This window comes from Oenanthe melanoleuca, chromosome 3, assembly GCF_029582105.1.
Source record: "Oenanthe melanoleuca isolate GR-GAL-2019-014 chromosome 3, OMel1.0, whole genome shotgun sequence".
Taxonomy (NCBI): Eukaryota; Metazoa; Chordata; class Aves; order Passeriformes; family Muscicapidae; genus Oenanthe; species Oenanthe melanoleuca.
In genome coordinates this window covers 61,252-84,256 of record NC_079336.1, presented here as the reverse complement: position 1 = coordinate 84,256, position 23,005 = coordinate 61,252, and the positions used below count along the sequence as shown (strand labels likewise).

Here is a 23,005-nt window from a genome sequence, read left to right as displayed (position 1 = left end):
GCTGCTGTGGCGCGCCCGGGGCCGCGCCGGGCCGTGCAGCGCCTGGAGGCCGCGCGGGCCCGCGGAGCGTGCGGGCAGCAGCGGGGCCACGGCCGGGCCCGTGTGCGTCACGCCGGGACCGCACGCCCCGGAAGGACAAGTGGGCTCTGGGAAGATGGCAGCGGCGGCGGCAGCCCCGGTGGCGGCAGCCCCGGTGTGTGTGCTGGTGCTGGGCATGGCCGGCTCCGGAAAGACCACCTTCGTGCAGGTGAGAGGCTGCGGAGTCGCGAGGGGCCGCGGGGAGCCCTGACCCTGACCCTACCCCCGTGCCCAACGTGGCTGACGCCTCCCCGTCTCTCGGCAGCGCCTGGCCGCCCACTTGCACGGGCAGCGCTGCCCTCCGTACGTGATCAACCTGGACCCTGCCGTGCACAGCCTGCCGTTCCCTGCCAACATCGGTGAGTGCTGCGCCCTGCGGGACGCGTGGGCCCGGCCGAGGAGCGGCCTCAGTGCGCCAGGAGAGAGGAGGGGCGCAGGGCCCGAGCCAGGACAGAGCCGGCGCGCCGACAGCTCCTTTCCAATGTTCCGCGAAGCGAACGCTGGAGGGAGTTCGAGCTGGGCTGCTTGTATCCCCTGACGGGAGACCAAGTTCTAATAAAAGAAGAACTCGGACACTAATTGTTTAAATTGCAACTCTCTTCTCTAATATGGGTATTTTTAGAACCAATGACGTCCTTCCAATGCTGTCGTACATTTTTTATATCATCTGGTGTGATTGGAGATGTTTGGGTTCTGGAGGCTATTTTTTGTCAGTAAAGAAAGGATTAGCAGATTTGATCTGATTCCCTACGTACACATACACTATCAACGAAGAGCTTTAAAGCACTTTAAAATACACGAATTTTAGAGAAAATATTTTAGCAATAGAACAGATCTTATGTTTAGCTGTTCCAAAGAGCATAGGAGTCCCTAGTTTTGTGACAATCGTGTCTCTTACACTGCGAAGTATGGTAGCCAGCCTCTCCAAACCATGAGAAAGACAGTGTGGGTGCACAAGTTATTTTGCTGCTGTCAGAGGAATGACTGGAGTATCTGTTCCAGTGCTGGATCTCTAGTAACACACAGGTAGGTATGCTTTGTTAGCTGATGGTGACCAGCTGCGGGTTGGAAAACTACTTATATGTCTTTTTCCCCTAGATATCAGGGACACTGTGAAGTACAAAGAAGTCATGAAACAGTATCCTTTTTTTTTGTCTAAATAATGATATTTGAAATTTCAAGTTTTTGAAAATAATCTGTTTTATGCACACTATGGTGAAGGTGCAGGAGGTGGGGGGATTGCAGTAATGCAATGTTGCATGAAGATCAAGAGATTTTGACTGTGTATGTCTTGCATATGACATTAGGAATGTGTGTTCCACAAGATTTAGTACTTAGGTAATTTTATCCTGAGCTAAAAATTATTCTGTCTAACAGTAAGTTTTTTCAAGTAATAGGGACTCTGCCCATGTAGATTTTTTCTTTTTTTTTTTTTTTTTTTTTTTTTCAGTTGTTCTTTCAAACAACTTGTATCTTCTGGGTTTTTTTTGTTGTTTTTATCTTCTTTTTTTTGTTGTTGTTGTCCTTTGTTTGTTTGTTTGTGGGGTGTATTTTTTTGGTTTTTGGGATTTTTTTGTGGAAAAAAATTTTTTTTGTGCTCTCTTATGTAACAGCTTGTGCAGATGCATGTGATACACAGTCTTTGGTTTTGACTTGTAAGTACGTCTCTTATACTTAATATTTTAGACAAGACTAAAGGTGGTGTGGGATAGGATTCTTGATTTTGGCTGTTGTTTGATTTGAGGTTATCAGCAAAACATCCTAAATATAGGTTTCAAATTAATATGTAAGTGCATTATTTGCTTTACTGGATCTGTTAGCCATTACTGGAGCTTCTGTTTCTTGATAATAAGGGCCTAAAGAGGATGTTTGTCCTCATGTTTGGGTATTGAGAGTAGTCGTAGAGAAGACAGAATGTTACGTGTCAATGCTGGTTCTTGTGCAGTTAAAACAGAAATGGGAAGGAGAAGCCCCTCTTTGTTCTGTCAGTTGCATGTGTTTGGGTGAGAGAGTGTTTCTTACCCTGCTGAATGACTTAGAAGTCATAATCATATATTAGGGTTATTGTCCCTTGATCTCAAGGTATCCAGTGTGCATCTGTTGTCACGGTTGACAAAGACAACCTCTGGGGTCTGCATAATCATCTGCTTTCCTAAATGAAGCATCAGATATGGGCTGGGCCCAAATGGAGGAATAGTGACCTCTCTCAATCTCTTTGCTACAAGATTTGACCAGGTACAAGGTTGTTTCTATGTGCTGTTCCTATGATGCTGTGCTGGAGATGGAGGGTTTTTGTGTATGTGGAGTCTTAGAGGGCACTGTGTTTGGTTAGTGTTCTAGTGTTTCTGGGGAATTACTCTCCATACAGAAGCATGTATTTTACAGTGCTGTCAGAGCACATTAGCTTTCATATGAGAGATTGCAGTTTTTCAGCTTTTTTTTTAAAGTAAAATTAAAAAGCCATATGTGTGGAACATTCTTCAGTCTTTGTATAGGACTGTTGTTGCACCATGTTTCCTATTAAATCTTTCATCTGAATGCTTTGGTTTTGAAATAGGGAAGCTCACTTCTAGAAACCCGTTACATTTCCCGGGGTTATTTGATAATTGACAGCCCTCCTAAATCACAGTATTAAATCAGCTCTGGGTTGGGGACTGATGTCAGATATTGAGACAATCTCTTGGTGAAAAGGCAGGGAACAACTGCCTTTAGTCAGGTACTTAATTTCTTTAGCCAGGTACTAGAACACACACAAAATCAAGGTTGCCTTTGACCTATGCAGTGTCTGAGCATTTTTCACCGCTCCTTAGTAGGGCATTTTCACTCTCTGAAAAGCATAAAGATTTTAACCTTTTGATAGTCACCTGCAGCTGTGCAATGTAGTTTCTGTTAAGGTAGTTTCTGCTATGAAATTAAGCTGAAAGTTTCCTGTTGTGAGCCTAAATACAAAATATACTTCTGCCTTTTCAATCAGGTGATGAAGTTTATTGAAAAAAGACAAAATGCATCCAAGTGAGTACATTCTACTGAGTTGTGCTTTGCTGGGATCATTGTGGGAAAATTGCAAAATTCTAAAAAGCTTCTCTGAATGTTTTCTAGTTGGTTTTTTTAGCCTTGGTATAAATTTGGAACGTGGAAAATGGCATGGAATGGATAAAACTAGATTTTCTTTGAATACATCAAAAGAAAGCCTGCTTATTACAGTCCTGCTTTTCTTATATTCCACTAGACTGTAATTTTCTTACACACTGTTCAAATAGGCAGCGATTAATTATTTTTCTGAAGATTTTGCACTTCTAGCTGTCTGTCAAATTGATGCCTTCAACTCTTGAGAGTACATGCTTCTTAGTTACAAAATTCACCCAGGAGATTTTCAGGCATGCCCATAAATATCATTAGTGTTTGGGAGAAGCTTTTCTCATCTGTTACAGAATTATAATGTCATTTGCCATTGTATGCTGGTAATAATCTGGTCAGAACAGAACCTTGTGCTTAACTAATTTTCTCTTACTGTTATTTGGGGGTAACTTCTTACTAGGTATGTTATTATTGACACACCAGGGCAAATTGAGGTATTTACTTGGTCAGCATCGGGAACCATCATAACTGAGGCCTTGGTAAGTGCTGTTGACATGACTGGACAGTGAAGTTTTGTGAATGACCTGGCTGTGGAGCAATATGCTTGTAATTAAACTTTTACTTTGTGTTCCCAGGCTTCCTCTTTTCCTTCAGTTGTTGTCTATGTGATGGACACCTCTCGCAGTACTAACCCTATCACTTTTATGTCCAACATGCTGTACGCCTGCAGGTAGGAAAAACTGTAAATGCAGCCCATCTGCTTCAATTGCTGTGTCTCTTTAGTAGTTATTTTTAAAGGGAATCATGGAATAGTTTGGGTTTAAAGTGACCTTTAAAGGCCATCTAGTCTACGTTCTCTTCCGTGGGCAGGGACACCTTCCACTAGGACAGGTTGATTCAAGCCCCGTCCAACCTGGCCTTGAACACTTCCAGGGATGGGGCAACCACAGCTTCCCTGTGCACTGTGCTCCAATATCTCTCTGCTGTCGTTATGAAAAGATTTGTCAGCATGTCCCTTTCAGCTTAAAACCATTATCCCTTATCCTGTCACTACAAGCCTTGGAAAAAAGTTGTAGCAGATGTGGGAGTTTTGTACCACTTAATTAGTGGTTTGGCTCAGTCTCTTCTGCCTTCACTCAGAGCCAGGCTTAAAAAATACACGAGGGAAATGGATTTTCTTGTTTTCAGTCTTGGTTGTTTATTAAATCTTATCAAAACTACAGAGTGTTTAGCAGCACTTCTAGCTACCAGCTAGAAGTGAGGAAAAAATGGAGGAAGATCCAGCTGCTACAAGGTCTCTTAAAGCTAAACGGTCCAATAGAGAATTAACACCTATATTATTTATCCTTTTAACCCAATTACTAAGTTCCCATGACCCTCAGTGTGACACTGACTGATCAACCAGAAACTGCTACCTGAAACCCATGAAGAAGGAAGATGAGCACCAAAAAAGAGACCACCCAAAATTCTCCATCTTATCCCATACCTATTACTGTACTACAAAACCTCAAATTTAAAACCCTTTGCCATGTGAAAGCACTCATTTCTATTTAACTACACACCCATGATTTTAACTCCATCACTCAAATTTAAAAGCCTTCTCCAAGGCCTCAGGTCAAAAGTAGTCTTCTCCAGGGGGTCAGTGCCAGAAAGGCAAAAAAGGAAGTTCGAAAAACCCGGGAGTGACAAAAAGTCACTGTCCATTTTTCTTATAAACCTCTTTTTATACTGAAAAACTGCAATAGCAATCCCAATTCTCTGGCCTGCCTTTATAAGAATGGCTTTCCAGTCCTCTAATGGTCTCCTGTGGGCCCATTTTTCAGGTCCATGTCTTTCTTGTGTCATGGTTTCCAGAGCTGGATGCAGTGCTTCAGGTGGGATGAGAACAGAGTAGAAAGGGAGAATCACCTTCCTTACCCTGCTACCCATGCTGCTTTTGATGCAGCCAAGGGTGTGGTTAGTTTTGCACTTGGGTGTCTCATATCCACTTAACCTACTAGCTTGGTTATTCTCTTAGTTATTGAAAAAGCAGAATAATTTAGGTGCAAATGGACATCTGGAGGTCATTGGCTCAAAACTCCCACTGAAAGCATTAAATAAACCATGAGACCTGGCAAGTCTAGTCTGCCTTATGCTTCCTCTATATGCTAGTGAGTTTTAAATTAATATTAAACTTTCATTTTGTGTCTCCCTGCCCAGTATCCTGTACAAGACAAAGCTACCTTTCATCGTAGTTATGAACAAAGTAAGTTAAAGCTCTGGTTTCCATTTCCTAGTGGGGCGTTGTTCTGCTTAGCTTCTTTGGTGTGGTGTCTTTGTTTCACCCCAATAACAGGTTTTCTAGAAAGGAGAGACTGGGAGGGGGCTACAAGCTGACAACCAAATCTAAAAGGGGTCTTTAATGCACAAGCATAATCAGGGATGGGCAGTTCCACCCAAACTCTCAAGTCAGAGAGGATACCAACACTTTGAAACACGTTTGGGACCTTAAGCCTGGGCTATAGGGAAACTTAACCCTGTAATGTAAGAGGGAGGTTGTTGTGGAATCTGCTCTTACATGCCCTGTTCCCACTTAACATTTGTCTTTGTTACTGTTTCTGCTCAGCAGCAGGCTAATGACCCACGGTGGGAATGGTGTAACTCCTGCATGTTTTGAAGAAGGAGTCCCACATATTGTACCAGGCAAAACTTAGGAAAAGGTGTTTGATCCAGTATTTGCTGGGAGGCAGATGCTGGTCTAAAGATATGCATCCACTGTCGTGTAATGCACTTACAGTCTTAAAGGAATGCTTTTGAGTTTAACAGCTGTCTCTTTAAACATAATCATTTCAGATATTAGAATCCCACTAGATTTTTGGTGTGAGTGCTGCTCCCCACAGACATAGTTTGTATTTGTTGTGTGCTGTGCCCCTACTCCACCCATCTGCCAGTGACCCAAACCATGTTCTGATACCTGCTTGCTTACTGAGCAAGGTTTTGTATGCTGTTTTCTCTCTAACTCTAGACAATGATTTTAGAATAACCTACTAAGCTTTTTTCTCCCTTAGAAAAAGGCATGAGGTAGGAAAATCATTCTCTCTTAAGAAAATACACCTTTTAAAAGACTTAAAGTGAGACTTGATCAGTATATGTAAAGAAAGGTAGGCCCAAGGCTTTGGAGTCATAACCTCAAACCTCATTTTAATTTAATGTTTTCCTTTGGTAAAGAATAAAAGCAAGAGCATTTTAAGAATTTTTAGCAAAATGTAATTAAATTTATTTTTTAAAAATTGACTCTTGATAAGAATGGAAGAATCCTGGGAAATTGATAAATGTGCAGTGACAAACATTTTAGAATTTTAAGGTTTGCAGAGGGAAAAAAAGAAATTTGTAGAGGTGATTTGATTTTATTTATAGAATTCTAAGTACTCAGGGCTTTGGCCCTTGGTGGATGCAGTTCTGTCTCAAATATTGTGAGTAATGCTAGGCAATACTTCATCTTTCTCCTTCCATTGGTGTAGGAAAATAAAATATATCAGAGTTTTACGCACCTCATATTGTACTAAGAGTGGATATGCCTGTGGTAAGATGTTTATGAAACTTTTTAATAGACTGTTTGCATATGAATCCATGTAAAACTGTGGAACTATGTCACCTGTTTGTTGTCTTGCACTGAGTTTGGGTTGTAATTTCTTTGGGTCAGAACAGAGCTCATGTTTATAGAGACCCTCCATGGGCTGCTGCCCAGAGTGGAAGTGGCACTGGCTCTCCCAACCCCTAAGCAATCAGGAAAGCTTGGGATTTCAGTGAGGGCTGCTCTTATGTGGCCTCATTCATGTGATCTACTATTTGCACTGCAAACTTTATTGTACAGTATGCAATTTTTGAGTGCTCCTTTGCAGTAAATCATAGAAGGCTTTAGACCTGCAATTGTTTTCTTAAACAGCTGTTGCCTTCTTAAGCCTGAGTGGTTGTTTGTCGTCTTTTCAGGTATTCATGTAGTTGGTTTGATAAAAACAGAACTTGCAAAACATCAGATTTTTCAATATTTTGAAAAGATTAACATTTTGAAAATAACATGGATTATAATGGATTTTTTTTTTTGTTTGTCCACTTTTCAGCCTATGGCTAAGATTATTACTTCTGAATAAGTTTCTGAATGTTTTCCCTTCTCCTTCCAGACTGACATAATTGACCACAGTTTTGCAGTGGAATGGATGCAGGACTTTGAAACTTTTCAGGATGCGCTGAATCAAGAGACTTCCTATGTCAGTAACCTGACTCGTTCTATGAGTTTAGTGTTGGATGAATTTTACAGTTCACTTAAGGTAAGAATCTTCTTTTTGTTTATTACCTCTGATAAAAACCAAGAGAAGAGAGAAGAGAAGAGAAGAGAAGAGAAGAGAAGAGAAGAGAAGAGAAGAGAAGAGAAGAGAAGAGAAGAGAAGAGAAGAGAAGAGAAGAGAAGAGAAGAGAAGAGAAGAGAAGAGAAGAGAAGAGAAGAGAAGAGAAGAGAAGAGAAGAGAAAGCTCAAGAATAATGTTTTTGATCTAGGGTGGGAGTAGAGTGTAAGGGAGGCAAAAGGTGCCTGTGCACTGGTGCTCAGGGAAAGGAAAAGAGGCAATAGACACAAAGTGAAATGCAGGAAACTATGTTTATTCAGAAGAGGAAAAAATTACTTCATTTTTACTGACTGAGCACTGAAACATATGGCCAAGAGAAATTGTGAAGTCTCCATCCTTGGAGACAAAGTCATGAACAACCTATTCTAGTTAATTCTGCTGTTTGAGCAGAGAAGTTGGACTAAATGATCTCCAGAGGTATCATCCAATCCTAACCATTCTGTCCTTCTATAAGGGGTCTTTTCACTGCCCTTTTGAACTGTAATCTGTTGATGAGCCATGTTGAGGATTTGCTAATTTGAACACAGTAACTTCAGTAACTTGTCACGCTCAGTGGCAGCCCTGAATAATTTAATACTGAATTTCTTCTTATGATTAATCATGAGAAGAAGGCTAAGATAGGCTGGTAAGAAGGAGCATTCTTTGCAGCATTTCCTGTCTGAGGTAATTTTACTTGTTAAGAAAGTATCTAGCACAGTTATGGAATTTAGTACACAGGAAGAATGGAAAGAATCTCAAACCCAAACAAACACCCTCTCCCCCCAACTACCCTATATTTTCTTGGGCAAGAAGAAGTTGAGTTTGTTTTTTTTTCCTCACTTAACCAGGTTTTGAGAGAACGGAGTAATCCAGTTCCTCAGGAAACCCTATGTATTGGAGGCTGTTCCTGCTCCCATAGTCTGTGCTAAAGGTTTCAGCTAATTGTGTTTGTCATCAGCTTTTACTAAAGAAAAAGCAAGCCTTCTTAGCTTTATGACTGTTAAAAGAAAGACAATGAAAATAAGTGATTCCATTCAGATAGATAATGATAATGTAGCCAGAACAAAAATATTTTAAGTGTTCCATGTGGAACAATATACAGAATTTCAAAAGCAATTGTGGTACCATATACAGAATGCAAAAAGTCTTTCATTTGCAAGTGAATAGTTGAGACTGTCTTACTTTTGAAAAAGAAGAAAAATTTTTGTTAGAAGATGATAGATTCTGGCTGGTAATAGTCCTAATTAAATGTATTTTTAGGTAATTGATTTTATACAGGCAGAACAAATGGCCAGAAGTGTAATGATAGATAGGTTTAAATTAAGAAGGAGATGTGCATGTTGAATGTATTGCCATAGTAACTGATAAAATTCTCCACCTCTTGCTGTTTTGGGGTTGGACTGCAGACTTTTTAAAATGTGATGTGGCTAAATACAAAGTATTAGATGTAATTTCAGAGCCAGAAAGTCAGTTGTCTATTTTGCTGTCTAATTATACTACCCTGATACATACTAATTACTTATAACCCTAGGTGCAGATTGGATTATTAACAGTAAACAAGTAAGCAGCAGAAAGATCTGACTCTCTCTTGAAATGCCCAACTTGTTTAAAAAACCCAAACCCCTTCCCCAAAGAAACATCCCCCCAAAATACTGCAACAACTCACCAAACAGAAAACCAGCAGCAACCAAAAACCAGAGGTAACAAATATGAACAGCAATTGGAGAGTTTGAAAGCAGAATGGATAGAAGCAGAAATGTTACTTCATATTCCTATTCCAGTGTGCTGATTAAATGGCTATTGTTAGGCTTAGACTAGTAATTATTTGTTGTTTTTTTGTTTTTTTTGTTAGAAACTGGTTCATTTACTCTCCAGTTCTGGTGTGTGGTTTCTTTTGCAGGTGGTTGGTGTTTCTGCAGTGCTTGGCACAGGATTGGATGAGTTTTTTATCCAGCTTTCTAAAGCTGTAGATGAATATGAGAGGTAAGGGGATTGTTAACCCAGTGAACACTTCCTGAAGGTATTGATTTATAACTCTTTTGGTTTGAAGGACTCTACACTTTACTTAGCCAAGGTAGTTTAGGGTTTCTAATAAACTTCAAGCATCAGCATAAAAAGTGGCAGTGTAAAGGAACTATTCAGAGGTGAATTTTTGTGTTCGCTGTTCAGTGAAAAAGCAAAAGTTATCTGTACCATCAAATATGTGAAGTAATATTTTTTTCTCTAATTCCATACAGTGATCAAGGTTTGAACTCTTGCTATTTCAATGAAGTATGTTCACTTATTTTGCATCCATTGGTTTCAGAATCCAAATCCGGGAAAAAGTACTGTTAGTTCTTATGAAATGTCTCTCAAATATGAAAGGCTAGGGAAAACTTTTTTTTTTTTTTTTTTTTTTTTTTTTGGTAGAAGGAAGCCTCTGAGATTATCCTTACTTAATATAAATCATGTGTTGATTCAGACTGAATGCACTCTATCTTTTCAGAGAGTATCGTCCAGAATATGAGCGCCTGAGAAAAACACTAGTAAGTGTTTTTAGCTATTGTACACAGATGGTGAATCTTGAGGTCACTTTTATGCACACAATTGCCTTTATGTTGAGAGGGTCTAACATTTCATTTACTAGTCATACTCAGTATGGGAGAATGGTCCTGAAGAAATCTGCTATCTGCCTTTTTTTCCTAGATGTGGTGGAACATATCTTTACAAGAATAAAGATGTTTAATAAAACGCATATTGTTTGCTGCTTTAGTGCTAGTATTTGAGCTAGTTGTGAGAAAATGCTTGGGAAATAGTTTTGTATCTTCCCTTCAGAAGGATAGAGAGCTCTTGAAAATAAATGGAGTGATTTGTTGAGGCCATCCTTGTATCTTCCTGTACCAATGAAGTGTACTGGTTTGATTTAGACAGTAACAGAGATTGATTTGCAGTGCCAAAATCAGTAGCTCTGCTCACGTTGAGGCCTGGCTGTCCAAAGGACAGTTCTCTGCAGGCACACTGAGTTTGGCTTCCTGATGCTTCTGAAAATGTGCTGGAAGTCTGCCATAGTGGAGGTTGCTGTCCATGTTTGGTCAAAAGTTCCGTGTAACTTTAATTGTAATGTAAGATCTGCTTAGTGACTTGCACTCTGGCTGGGAGACAGACTGCTGGGTTTGGGTGAGGTTACTTTTCTATGAATATTTTTAAATGTTCTCAGAATCCACATGTAACTCTTGATCTCCAGGAGGAAGCTCAAGAGAAACAAAAGAGAGAGCAGCTGGAACACTTGTGGAAGGACATGGGCAGTGTGTGTGTGCAGGGCAGCACACTGGCAGGTACATCACTGGAAGATTAAGTTCACTGCAGAAGTTTTCTGAAGAGTTTGCATTGAGAAATGCTTCTCTGTTCCCACAGCAAAGGTGTGAAACAGCTCCATGTTAGAGGAGTGGAGCTTTAGTTCCTGTGGGCTTGGTCACACTTAGCTCTTCCTGTGTCAGTGACAGGCGTGTAAGAAACCCTGCTGTGTAGCTAAAGCAGCAGACCTACTAAAAATAATGAAGTACTTTAGAAAAGGTGAAACAGATTAGAATACGGGAAAGTTGTGCTGTTGGCTGCACTGTTCCTTACCTGAGGTATGTGCTGATGAAGTCTGTCCTGTGTCTTTGGGATCCACAAGCAGTTTTCTGTCCTTTCAGAGCAGGTGTTAGTTGTTGTGTTTATGTGCAGATAAAAGTTGTCAGGGTTAACAATACCTTACCTTTAGCAAGCTTTGTTTGTTTTGTGTACAACCATTTCTTTTCCCTTCAAGGAACTGATGATGCTTCTGCAATGGGTCCCTCTGAGCTAATCCTAACACGAGGAACTCTCAATGATGAGGAAGAAGAGAGGGAGAGTGATACTGACGACATTGACCATGAAGGTAAGGGAATGAGGCCTGAAAGCTGCCCATCTAGTTATGAAATCCCCTCTGTATTTCATTACCTGAGTGGACTGTAGAGAGAGCCTAGAAAATAAGCAAACATTTAGTCACCTAAATACATGTGTCAGAATCCATAGCAGAAGCCCAGCTGCAGAGCTTGGTCCAGGGCTGTCACTTTCCAACCTTTGTGGGAGTTCAATTTTAAAATTTCTATTTAAGTAATTAATAGGTATATAACACATGAACTGAAGAACTTGTTAGGCTCGAGGCACACAGTAACCTCTGAACCTGATCGATGCACAGCTGTTCTATCATCTTTTTGACCTTACAGTTTCTGCCCCTGGCTCTATTCGCTTTTGCTGTGACTATCATCTTGGAGCAATCTTCTAAGTTCTTAGAGGGTGATTTTTTCCTTCTGTAGCTCACAGACTTAATCTTCATTCTTTTCCTGTTCCATTAATATTTAGGATCACTTACTTCCTTTGCCCTGTAATGTAGTTGAAGAGCCAACAGATGTTGTATGTTGTTCTGACTATCCTGACTCTAGCTTTTGTCAGTAACAAAAGCAGAATAGTGCTGAATTGTTGTTTCTTCCCCCAGTGACTGAGGAGAGTCATGAAGAACCAGCTTTTAGAAACTTCATGCAAGACATGCGGATGAAATGCCAGAGAGAAAGCAACCCAAATGAATGAGACCTTCACAAACAGAAGGTTTGGAAGGAACAGCATAAAGAAACTTGCATGGAACCATGCGTGAAGATTTTTATTTGTGAACTGCTTCCTCTGATAGATTTTTATTTCCCTTTCTGCAGTAACTGTTGGTCACGTGAGTTAAATAGCCAACTCACTGCTTGTTTTGCCATCTGCCATTGTGGCTTTCTGAAGCTGAAGGATTCAGATAGTTTCTTTTCCTCCATATTCTTCAGATCTATCTGATGAGAGCTTAGATTTTGAGCTCTGACAGCATTAGTGTCTACAGCTCTAACTGGTCCCGAGAAACGTGTTCCATTCTTGTGTGCTGTCAGGTGTCTGCTGCAGCACAAGTGATGCTGTATCAAACTTTATCAATCTGCTTAGTGTTTGATGGTTTGATTTTCATTAAATATATTTTATGTACTAACAAATGTGTGATAATAATAGGAGGAGATTTCATTTTATGCACTGTTCTGAAGTGAGAGGTTTTTCCTTGTGCTTGCAGCCCATCTGTATGGATGCACAGCAAATGCATCTTAATTACATTATACAGACATGGTACAGATGCCTCCCAGGAAAATCTGGAATAAAGAAAGTTCCCAGAAGGGAAAGTAATAAAAAAGACTCTAGCTTGATTTGGCTAAGAACAGAAATACACATGGTTATATACTGGCTGCATATATCCCTAGATTACTTAAAGCAAAGGCATTTCCATAGATGAGTGCCTACCTGGAGTACAGAGAAGTGCTTGGAGACTAGCTAATACTTATTTTCCTGGTAGGCACCACAGGCACAGATGTTCACTTGCAGTGTAGCAGTCTGGACCCTGGAATCTTTGGGGTTTTTTCCTCCACGTGAAGTGGTGGCCTCACTGGATAGGTCTCCAAGTGGAAATCTGGCACAGGGACTACTAGCACCAACCCCAAATCACTAGTGTGGAATACCACTGTGCTTTAATTTATAAATCACTAATTATCTTATTGGATGAATCCTTCAACTTTACTTCAAATTCACCAAGTTCCAAGCTAGCCACCAGGATTTTACAGCACCATGTCCATGGTGGAATTCTGGAAAACACAAAGTGTATAGTCCTATGAGAATGTTCACAAGGAACCACGCTGGCCCACCTGTGACTAGAGCCCAAAGGGAGATCTGTTCCTGACACCTCTGGCTGTGCTGTGTGTCCTGACAGTTCCCATGCTGAACACAACAGCTTCCTCTGCCTGCTGCCTTGGGAAGTACCTCTTCTTATGGACACAGTGCCTTGGGATTCAGGGAGAAAAGAAGGAGTTTTCGGTCTTCAGCACCTCACACTCGGTCAGCATTAATAACAAACTGCTTCAGCCAAGGACAGTCAGATTTTACAGATCCTTATCTCACCTCGGCCTTGCTGCAGGTACTGTCTGACAGGGAGAGGGAAGGAAACAGGATGGACAGCCTGCTTCTAGAAAATCATCATAACCCTTAAAGCATTAAATAGATCTGTAAGAACTTCCCAAATTATTAATTTCCCTGCAGACTGAGGGCTCGGAGTGGCACAAAGTTGAAGCACAGGCTGGACCTGCCATGAACAGACTATGTAAATGTAAGTAAAAGCTATTCAGACAATTCCATAAAGCATTCCAAAATCAGGCTCCTGGGATATGATCGTCTCTGGTTTTTTTTTTTAATAATGTCAATTCTAAATTTTTTTCCCAGGTTTTTGTCTTTCCCTTGGATTCTTTTAAACTGTTTAAATTTGTCATTTTGGTATTGTAGAGACAATTCTACAATACTAATTCAATTTCTTTCCTGTATTTAATTTCTCAAATTACCATTTTATCATCTGTTCCCTCCATTGTCATGGAGATTTTAAACACAGTGACAGTGCATTACAAATAATACTTTGTCTTTTTTTATCTTTCGGTGATCCCCATTTTTCCTCTATTTTCTCCTACATATTTTTCCACTCATAACAGTTATCTACTGGCCAAGGATCGCCAGTTTCAATACGAAAACTGTCTTCGTAGGTAATATGCTAAGCCTTTTGTCTCTTACTCTAAATTGTTTGCCATCCTGTCTTCAACTATACCAAAAATGTCATTAAACAAGTGGGAGCTTCAGGTAAGCTCTGCCTTAGCCTCAGATTTTTGGCAACAGCTTAAATTTAAGAAAGCACTCTGGCCTACAAGTTCTAAGGATGGCAAATCAGGTCAATTTATAAAATCAGTTATTTATTGAACAGACAGGACATAACAGACAAAAGGTCTTAATCAGAGTTACTACACAGTATAAACGAAGAAGAACTACTAATAGATTACATAGAAATGCATGATATCAATGTACCTATTTTAAAGCTAGCAAAAGAGTATTGATTAGGAGTCCAATGGAACTTAGCACCACAGTGACAGCTGTCAGGGTCCACACCACATGCGGGGTCCTGATAGGTTCTTTTAGGGATCTCAAAGCGCAAGAGACACAACAAGGGACAAAACCAGTTTACTTTTGCAAAAGATGCACTTTTATTTAGTGCCAACAAAATGCGATAGAGGGACGGAGAGAGAGAGAGACAGAGACAGAGAGAGAGAGAAAAGGGGTTGGGATTATAGCTACCAGACGGGCAGACGATCCTCGTGGAACCAGCCAATAGATGTCCGTTGCCGTCCGGGGAGATCTCAGGGGTCTTCAGTTTGAAGGTGTCTTTTATAGTCTTTTCCAAGGCGTCGGGCGACTGGCCAAAAGGGAGGAAGATTTATGGACTATTGTATGTGGAGATCGTTGCTCAAAGAAGCAGGTGGAAACAGGACGGTCAGTCCTGCAGCAGCCTGCGTAGGAACAGCACACCGTGAGCAGTCCATTGTTCTCACACCTGAGGGAGCAAACCGGCCCTGGTTGGGATGGGCACCGCCTGAGAACAGTCACTTGGCATTCTTCTCTTCCCTGGCCAGCGCCTTCAAACTGCAGTTCTTTAGGCCTCAGGCGAGGGTCGTTGGGCAGAGCAAACGAGAGGCTCAAAGATGGACTCTTACAACAGCAGTGTGCTGTCCTTTCATGCAACGTCCACAGGAGTAACCGCAGAGCCGGCATCCCTGCTCTGGAGAGAAACTCCACACATTACAGGGAATGAGCAGAAGACTTCTGCTTTGTGAAAGTTTGGTGTAGCTTTTATACTTTGTAAAGTGAGGTGTCTGTCAGTCAGAAATCCAGCTTATCTTTCCAGATCTCACTTCCACAGTAAGGTGATCATTGTCAGCCTGGCGCCAAACTGACTTGCTACAAGACAGCTTGTCCTGTTTGAGCTCTTTCACCAGTTAGCAAGCAACAGATAGGCTCTTCTGGAGGCGAGATGCCTCCAGGTGCATCTGCCTGGCATAGAGCTCCCTCCTTACCCAATAATCCATGCAGTACAGGGCTGGGGCACTGGCCACGACTGGCAGGGCGAGCCCAGGAAAGGGCAGTCAGGCTCAGCAGCATTCCCAGACTTGGCTAACGCCTCCACAGGAGTGTAGCAGTGCCTGCAGAGGTGGGATGCTGCTCCAGGTGGGATGGTAGCTCCTCCTCACCTGTCAGTCAGCACCATCAGGATTTTTAATGCCCCTGCCTTGACCTTTCATTACATTTGCATTACTTGCGACCTAAGAAAACCCAACAAATCCCAAGAAATTCCTGCAGGATAGAAGGTCAGATTAGTGTGGTGGTACAGACTTTCTGTTTGGGCACCACAGATGCCTGTCCACAGGTCCCTACACACCTTTTGCCACCACCACCAGTCCTTAGTGATCTCCAGTTCCCTGGAAAAGCTGCCCCAGTGCCAGTGTGCCAGCAACAGCTGCAGCCTGGCTGAGCAGAACGCACTGAGCTGGACAGGTAGGAGCCCTCACCCGGCTACTTGCACTTGAGTGAGATCAGCTACAAATTGAACTTGAAATAGCCTCAGAATGTTCTAGAATCAAACCTTTAAAATGGCTCCAAAAGGGAACAGCTCCAGTGCCAGCTCTGTACCTGCCCCAGCCCTGGTTCACTGACGCATACACAATAAATAACAGTAACATAGGCCTTGCTTGCAGAATTCCTAACCCAAACTCTTGTCTTTCCTGCCCACAGCTGAGGGAAATTTGACATAATATTAATAAATGACCTTTGCTGAGAGCAGTCACCACTCCAATCCTTCAGGCTTTGCAAGATTTTGTAGTGAATGGACCCAAACTCAAATCCTAAATTTAACTTTCTAACAAGTTTAGTAAGAAACATACAGGACAGTAAATCATACAGATTTAAAAGTCTGCACAAGGACTACAGCATAACTAGCAATGAAATTGTTTTAGCTGCCAGGAACCTAAATTGCACTTTCCAAGGTTTCAGACCCTGTGACTGTCAGTTGCCACCTCTGCAATGTGTCCTTCATATGTCTTTTTCCTCATGGCAAACTGAAGAGCTACTCCCAGTTTGCTTTTTAGAATCAGAATTTTAGAATTCTGAATTTTAGAATTTAGAACCCTAAATATCAATGTAATAAAACATTTCTGGCTCTGGTGAACAGCCTGAAGAAAAATGACTGAGAATGGAAAGGATTGTATGCAAATAGCTTTTGTGGATGGGGCTGGAATTATGGGCATAAAGATCACTATGAATATCTCAATTAATTATGCTGCAAATTCAGATTATTTTGCAGATAATGGGAAATTACCAAGATGCAGGAAAAATGCAAATACCCTAAATAAATTACATTTCTGAATATGAAATGTCAGAAAATTGATTTGATAAAGAGTTGAAGCTTAAACTGTCCTCAAATAAAAACACTAATAAGATGTTAGTAATACATTCACATCTGGATAAGAATTTTAGAGCTGGGTATCAAAGAGACAAAACCAAAATCAATAACTGTAATAAAATACATTCTCCTGCTAGCAGCTTGAAATAGAAATACCCAAACATTACAGTGAAGCAACAGATAGCAATAGTTAACACAGAGCTCTTGAGAAACAAGTCCTGTGAGCAACAGTTGGTGGCAAGCAATTTATTGCCCTTTGAATTTTGTGAGTGTAGTTCAGTGCCCTTTTTTGATAACCTTAGGAAATTGCTGAGATTATACTAAGTTTTAGTAAAAGAGCAGTTGAAAAAGAATGAAGAAAATCACCAAATATCAAAGGGTGAAAACTAGAAAATGTTTAGTATAAAGGCTCTGGAATCACATATTTCAAGCACATCCTTAAACAAAGGAAATAATTAGCATTGAAAGAAAAGAGAACTCTGCACTAGGTAGTTATGAATAAGAAGAATTGTATCAAACAGAAATGGATAAGGCTTAAAGTTTCTCAAGATGAAAACGAATTTCCAGTGAGCTTTAGGGAGAAGCCAGCCAGCCAGGAAGCAGTATATAAATGGAAATTGTGAAAGTAAGCATAGAAATAAATTATCACTGTGTATAACAAAGGAATTTATACTCTTTATAAATATAAATTTGTGACAGTTAAGATTCAGGGATTGTTGGTAATGGTATTTGTCAGTGATATTATTTGATTGCAGAAACTTATTCAAAGCAATATACAGACAAGCTGTAGTCCCCAATAAAAATATTCAGCAGGCAGAGAGCATTTCTAACCCAACAGGAGTTCCTAAGGGAGAGAAAACAGGTTCAGACCACTGACTGATCCCAGCAGATATGATGAAGCCTTTTTCTCCATTCTTGGTTTATTTTATACTATTGCTTTACATTTAGGTGAAGCTTAAGTGACTCTAGTCATGCTTATATTTGGTAGTGATTGGTGTAAAACTCCCTCACTTCACTTTTAAAAATAGAATAAAAAAAAAGTATAGTGCTGGTGCCTACCTACAGGTGGTTCTACCTTGGAGGCAAGTAACTTAGGGAGGTTGTCACATCCTGAGGTGTCTCCTTAGACCTGAGATCACCTCTGGAGGACATGCAGGTGGTCTGGAACCCAGCTTTTTCCAATGCCCGCCGATGAGAGACTGCAGGAGGCTGTTCTTAGAGGTTTTCATGGTTGTTTATTGTTCCTTATCTCAGGAATGCTTGGTCCAGCCAACAGCAGTCTGCCCGCCAGACGTCCAGGGCAGAATCTGCCTGGCAGAGGCAGGACTGATCTTTTATAGTCTAAACTACGTACTAGGTATTTACAAATGACCCCCAATACAATACAATCTTGTTACATGGTGCAGCTCTGTTCTCATCCAATCTAAGAGTGCCAGCGTGTCACCCAGCATGGATGACACGGAGAAGAAGGAGGAAGAGGTATCCACACCCTCAATTCTCCATGTTGGCCACGTGTCCCTTATCACAAACATTCTAGAAATCTGCTAATTCTACATTCTAATAGTCTAATTTACACTCTATTTATTTTTGTGGCTTGCATTTCTTCTCTCAATGTTGGTAAATTGTTCCAAGGAGCTAAATCCAGCCCCTGAGACACCTGGGTCCCATTCCAGGGTCCTTGGGGACCCCGCCAGGGGGGTCTTAAACCTTCCAGGGAAGCCAGAGGAATACTCTGGGCTCCCACAGGAGGTGTGCATTAACATTACAATTAGGCTATAATGACAACCACGTTCATCTGAGGAAAGCGATTTTGCTACAGTTGCTGGCTTGGCGGCAAGACATTTCTCTCACAGCTGCTCTGCAGTTAATCAGCTTCAAAGTACCACCAAATTGCTGCCCCTGCAAGGATTTCAGCAGAGCCTGGTCGTGGTGTCCCCATTCTGCTCTGCTGGAGAATCATCGTGGAGCACGCCAACCAAGTTCCACCCTGGGAACAGCACCTGTATTTTACCCTAAAACTTCTGCCCCATTATAACATTAGGATATAAATAGAACTTCTCCGTCTCCTCTGATTTTACCCTCAGTCATCCTTCCACACAAACATTGCTCCACTCTCCAGAGGATTATTGTGAGCAGATGTGAGTTTTGCTGTCCCTCTGGACTGAGGAAGACAGAGGTTTTTTCCCAAGTCTCTTTTGAACCTGTCCTACACCTGTAACAAGTCCTCAGTCTCCTGCAGTTTTGTAAGTCAGGCACATGCAAAATGGCACAACCCACTGGCACGCTCTGCCAGTGAGGGGAGACAAGAGAAGAACCCCTCAGCTCACACCAGACCTGCAGCTGCCAAACTCCACCAAAGCGCCTGAGGAGCCCCCGGGGAGTGACGGCACAGCAGGGAGGTGATGGAGGACAGCACGGCAGCCAGCCTGCCCTGCACTGGGGGTGAAAGAGGCACGGCTGGGAACTGCCAGCAACATCCCACCAGCTCTGCTTCACAGTTCACCCCCAGGGTTTCCCTTACCTTTGGGCAGTCCCAGCTGCTGCAGCTCACCTGGCAGAGACTCACTGTCTACATTGTGCTTGGCTGCACCGGAGAGGATAAAGTCACCTTCACATCCCCTGACGCTGCAGACGGGAGGGAGGGTGAGCTCTGTCACTTTGGCAAGGTATTCCCAGACACATTGCTGCCCATCCAGGAGCATGGCTCCATCGGGGGATGGTGGTAAGGACAGCAGTGCTCACCTAACTTTGCATCTGAGGTCAGTTTCAGGATCTTGTCATGCTGTGGGGAGCAGAGCGTCATGGTAAACACCAGCTAACACACTGACTACCAGTGTTAACACCAACAATTCTTACCTAAATATTAATACCAATAACACTTACTATGCATATTATTTCTACTAGTAGAGGTCAGTAGCGTTCCTAACACTGAGGCTTGCACGCAGAACACGAGATTAATTGAAGTTGTTGATTATGCCATTGTAGTGTTGAAACACTACACGTCCACTGCAATAGCCCCACGTTTGTCTCGATGGCCTCCCACAGCAGGTCCCGCAGCACCGGGGCGCAGATCAGCTTCGGCTTCACCGAGGACTGCGGAGGAGAGGGAGAGTAGCGGGCCCGCAGCAGGCGGGGGCGGGCACTTCAGTATTTTGGCCAGTGCGCTGATCTCGGCCAGCACCCAGTCGGGGCAGTCCAAGTCCCCACAGAAGCGGAACAGCAGCGGACCCTGCACGCCCTCCCCGCCGCCGACCCTCTCCCCACCGTGTCACCGCCGCCCCCCGGCCCGCGCTGCGACCGCACAGCCCGCCTTTGCCACCCGGAACCACGCCCGTCCCCGCCCCCTGCCCCGAGTGCCGATGGAGCGCTCCGGTACGGGGGCCTTTTAGCCGGGACCTGGTTACGAGAGACGGTGGGAGAAGGCGAGGGGGGCCTCGGGAGCAGCGGGACCCAGCGGGCCCGCGGACCCCTGGAGCAGCCCTAGCTCCGCCCGGCCGAGCGCCCCGCGCTCCCACGGGCTGCAGCCTCGCAGCTTCCAAGCCCCGCCAATCCCGTCCCGCCTTTCTCCGCCCTGTCCAATCACAGCCGCCCTTTCAATCCGGGCGCGGCCCCGCCAAACTCAGCCCGCTCAGTCGCGACCGCGCTCCCGCGTTCGCCTGAGGCGCCGCTCCCGCCGCCGCCGCTTTGGGAGACGGCGGAGCCCTGGCTCCGCTGCCACAGCCTCGGCAGGAGCTGTTTGGGCTTGGGAAGGGCGAGCGGGAGCTCCCCGTTCAGGTCGCGGCCGGGAGATCTGCCCGGGAAACGGGGACACAGCGGGCAGAATCACGGGAGCGGGGCTTGAGGGGACCGCGGGGGGTCGCGGAGCCGAGCGCGGCGGGAACGGGCGGGCTGGGATTGGCCGGGCTGGCGCTGCCTCGGGTTGTGATTGGCTGGGCTGGCTGGCCCTAGGATATAAATAGCGTGCGCTGTGGCGGGGCCGGGCAGTAGTTCGGCGGCGGTGTGGTGACGGGAGTGGCGGCTGGAGCGCGATCCGAGGGGCGCCGAAGCGGCAGGACGGGACCCGCGCGGATGCCGGACCGGGAAGCGCCGGTGAGCACGGACGCGGTGCCCGTGTCTGCCGGGGCTGGCGATGTCCTGGGGCGGCGATGCCCAGTTCTTCCCGCCGCGCCCTGCGCGGCTCGGGCGGCTGGTTGGGGGCCTGGAGCGGCACAGGGGGAGCGGCTGCTCCTACTGGGGGCCGGGGAGTAGTAGCCATTGTGTGGTTTCTGGATTTAGAGAAACGTTTAAAATACCGGGAATAAAGCTGGATTTTCGCATTTTTGTTATTTTGTTTTGCTTTTATTTGCAATAACTGCAATTTTCTTATTTATTAACTTACTTCATTATATTGCTCTTTGTATTTTATTTTTATATATTTATATTTTTATGTATTTTAGTAAGTTTTTATTTACTGGTCATCTGATGTTAATTCAGTAAAGGTTGTAGGGCTGGGGCTGAAGCATGGGCTGCCTGGGGGAGGTGAGGAGGCCTTTGGGCAAGTGCTGGGCTGAGCCCTGAGCACTGGTGGGGGGTGGGAAGGTACCGGTTGGGCATCAGGCCTCAAATGTCCCCAGAATTGGGATCCTGTTAGGATAGTGGGACAACTCCTGGAGATACTGAAGTGATGAGAGTAACTGATTTCTGGCCTTATCAACAGCCCCGGGCTGCAGTGAGAAGCAGGAGCAGCTTTTAGCTGCTGGCAGTGAGAAGCTGAGGAAGCACAGCTGGAGGAGACAGAGATATGGTAGGGTTTGAGGAGAAACCACTTTGGGGATGGGATAGGGAACACATACCCAGGATATGAGGTATCTGACTGGAGCTGAAATCATGAATGCATAGAATTGGGAGCCTAGAGATCTTAGGGGAGTAAGAACTGTGAGACAGGGGCTAGAAACATGGGTTCAGGAACTGACCAGAAACGTTGCAGAGCAACAGTTAAAAAAAAATCATGCCCTGGCAAGGAGGAAACAGGGTTATGTGGTGTGGCTCCAAATACGTCGATTGAGAAGTCATACAGAAGAGCTGGCAGTGCAATAAAGCTTGTGGGTTGAGAAAGAGCTGAAATCACTGGGGCTGGGATAGAAACTGCAAGAGGGGCAGACGCTGCAAGGGCTGAAATGGGGACTGTGGGACTGATGTGCTGACACCATTGTTGATGTTGGGCTGGGTCTTGTGCCTGAGCAGGGGACGGGATGGGTAGCCCTGAGGAGGAGACTTTGGGATTGCTTGTGCCCGAAATCCCGGCCGTGCCGGAATATTGACTGTGTGAGAGAGAGGGGCTGGAGGGGCTGGAGTGGGAAGTCAGTGTGAGTGTGGATGGGAAATGGAAAGTGGGGCTGGGACTGGGAATGGGAATGGAACTGTGGAGCTCAGGAAAGAACTGAGATCGAAGTTGAAACCGCTGTGGGGCTGGCCTGGTGGCTCTGGAGCTGGGATGGGGACCCTAGGGATGGATGTGAAATCACTTTTGACAGTCAGGGGTGTTAAGACCAACAGGAAAAGGTCATCAGTGTCTCTTTGCCCCTGAGAAGATGGAGAGGAGGGATAAGCCATCTTGCAAACCCCTAATGTGGGGATGCCCTTTGCTGCCCCTCACCAGAGAATCCCCAGACCATGCTGAATGTCTGCATTCAAAATGGACTGCTAGAGGTGAGATCAGACTGAATGCCTAAAACAGGGTTTACAGGAAAGTTGGTGAGGGATTTTGGACAAGGGATGGAGGCACAGGACAAGGGAGAATCGCTTCCCACTGCTAGAGGGCATGGGATTTTGGGAAGGAATTCCTCCCTGCAGGGCTGTAAGGCCCTGACACAGGGTGCTCAGATTTGCTGTGGCTGCCCCTGGATCCCTGGCAGTGCCTAGGGCCACGTTGGATGGGGCTTGGAGCACCTGGAACAGTAGAAGTTGTCCCTGACCATTGCAGAAGGTTGGAATCTGTGGCTTCTTGTATGTGGGCTCTATCTCCTGGCTGCCGCCACCCTGCTGCTGTGCAGGCACTGCCACCAACACCACCTCTGCTCCCTCCCAGAGACCTCTCCATGCAGCAAGTCCTTTTCCTAAAGAACTGTGGAATCACATCCCAGTTGCCAGGGGTTTCTCCAGGATGTGC

At 44.1% G+C, this 23,005-nt stretch overlaps 1 protein-coding gene and 1 pseudogene across 1 annotated transcript; one reads left to right on the top strand and one right to left on the bottom strand.

The window, feature by feature from the left end:
• Positions 1-6: 6 nt before the first annotated feature.
• Positions 7-12,571, top strand: GPN1 (GPN-loop GTPase 1). Its single transcript, XM_056487257.1, has 14 exons — positions 7-247; positions 344-437; positions 1,177-1,216; positions 2,247-2,313; positions 3,053-3,090; positions 3,617-3,695; positions 3,792-3,886; positions 5,356-5,401; positions 7,317-7,463; positions 9,418-9,500; positions 10,003-10,042; positions 10,741-10,831; positions 11,305-11,415; positions 12,016-12,571. The coding sequence occupies exons 1-14, from the start codon at positions 155-157 to the stop codon at positions 12,105-12,107; spliced, it is 1,116 nt and encodes a 371-aa protein (XP_056343232.1). The 5' UTR covers positions 7-154; the 3' UTR covers positions 12,108-12,571.
• A 6,690-nt stretch (positions 12,572-19,261) lies between these two features.
• LOC130251227 (COMM domain-containing protein 4-like) lies at positions 19,262-21,112 on the bottom strand (annotated as a pseudogene).
• Positions 21,113-23,005: the final 1,893 nt, after the last annotated feature.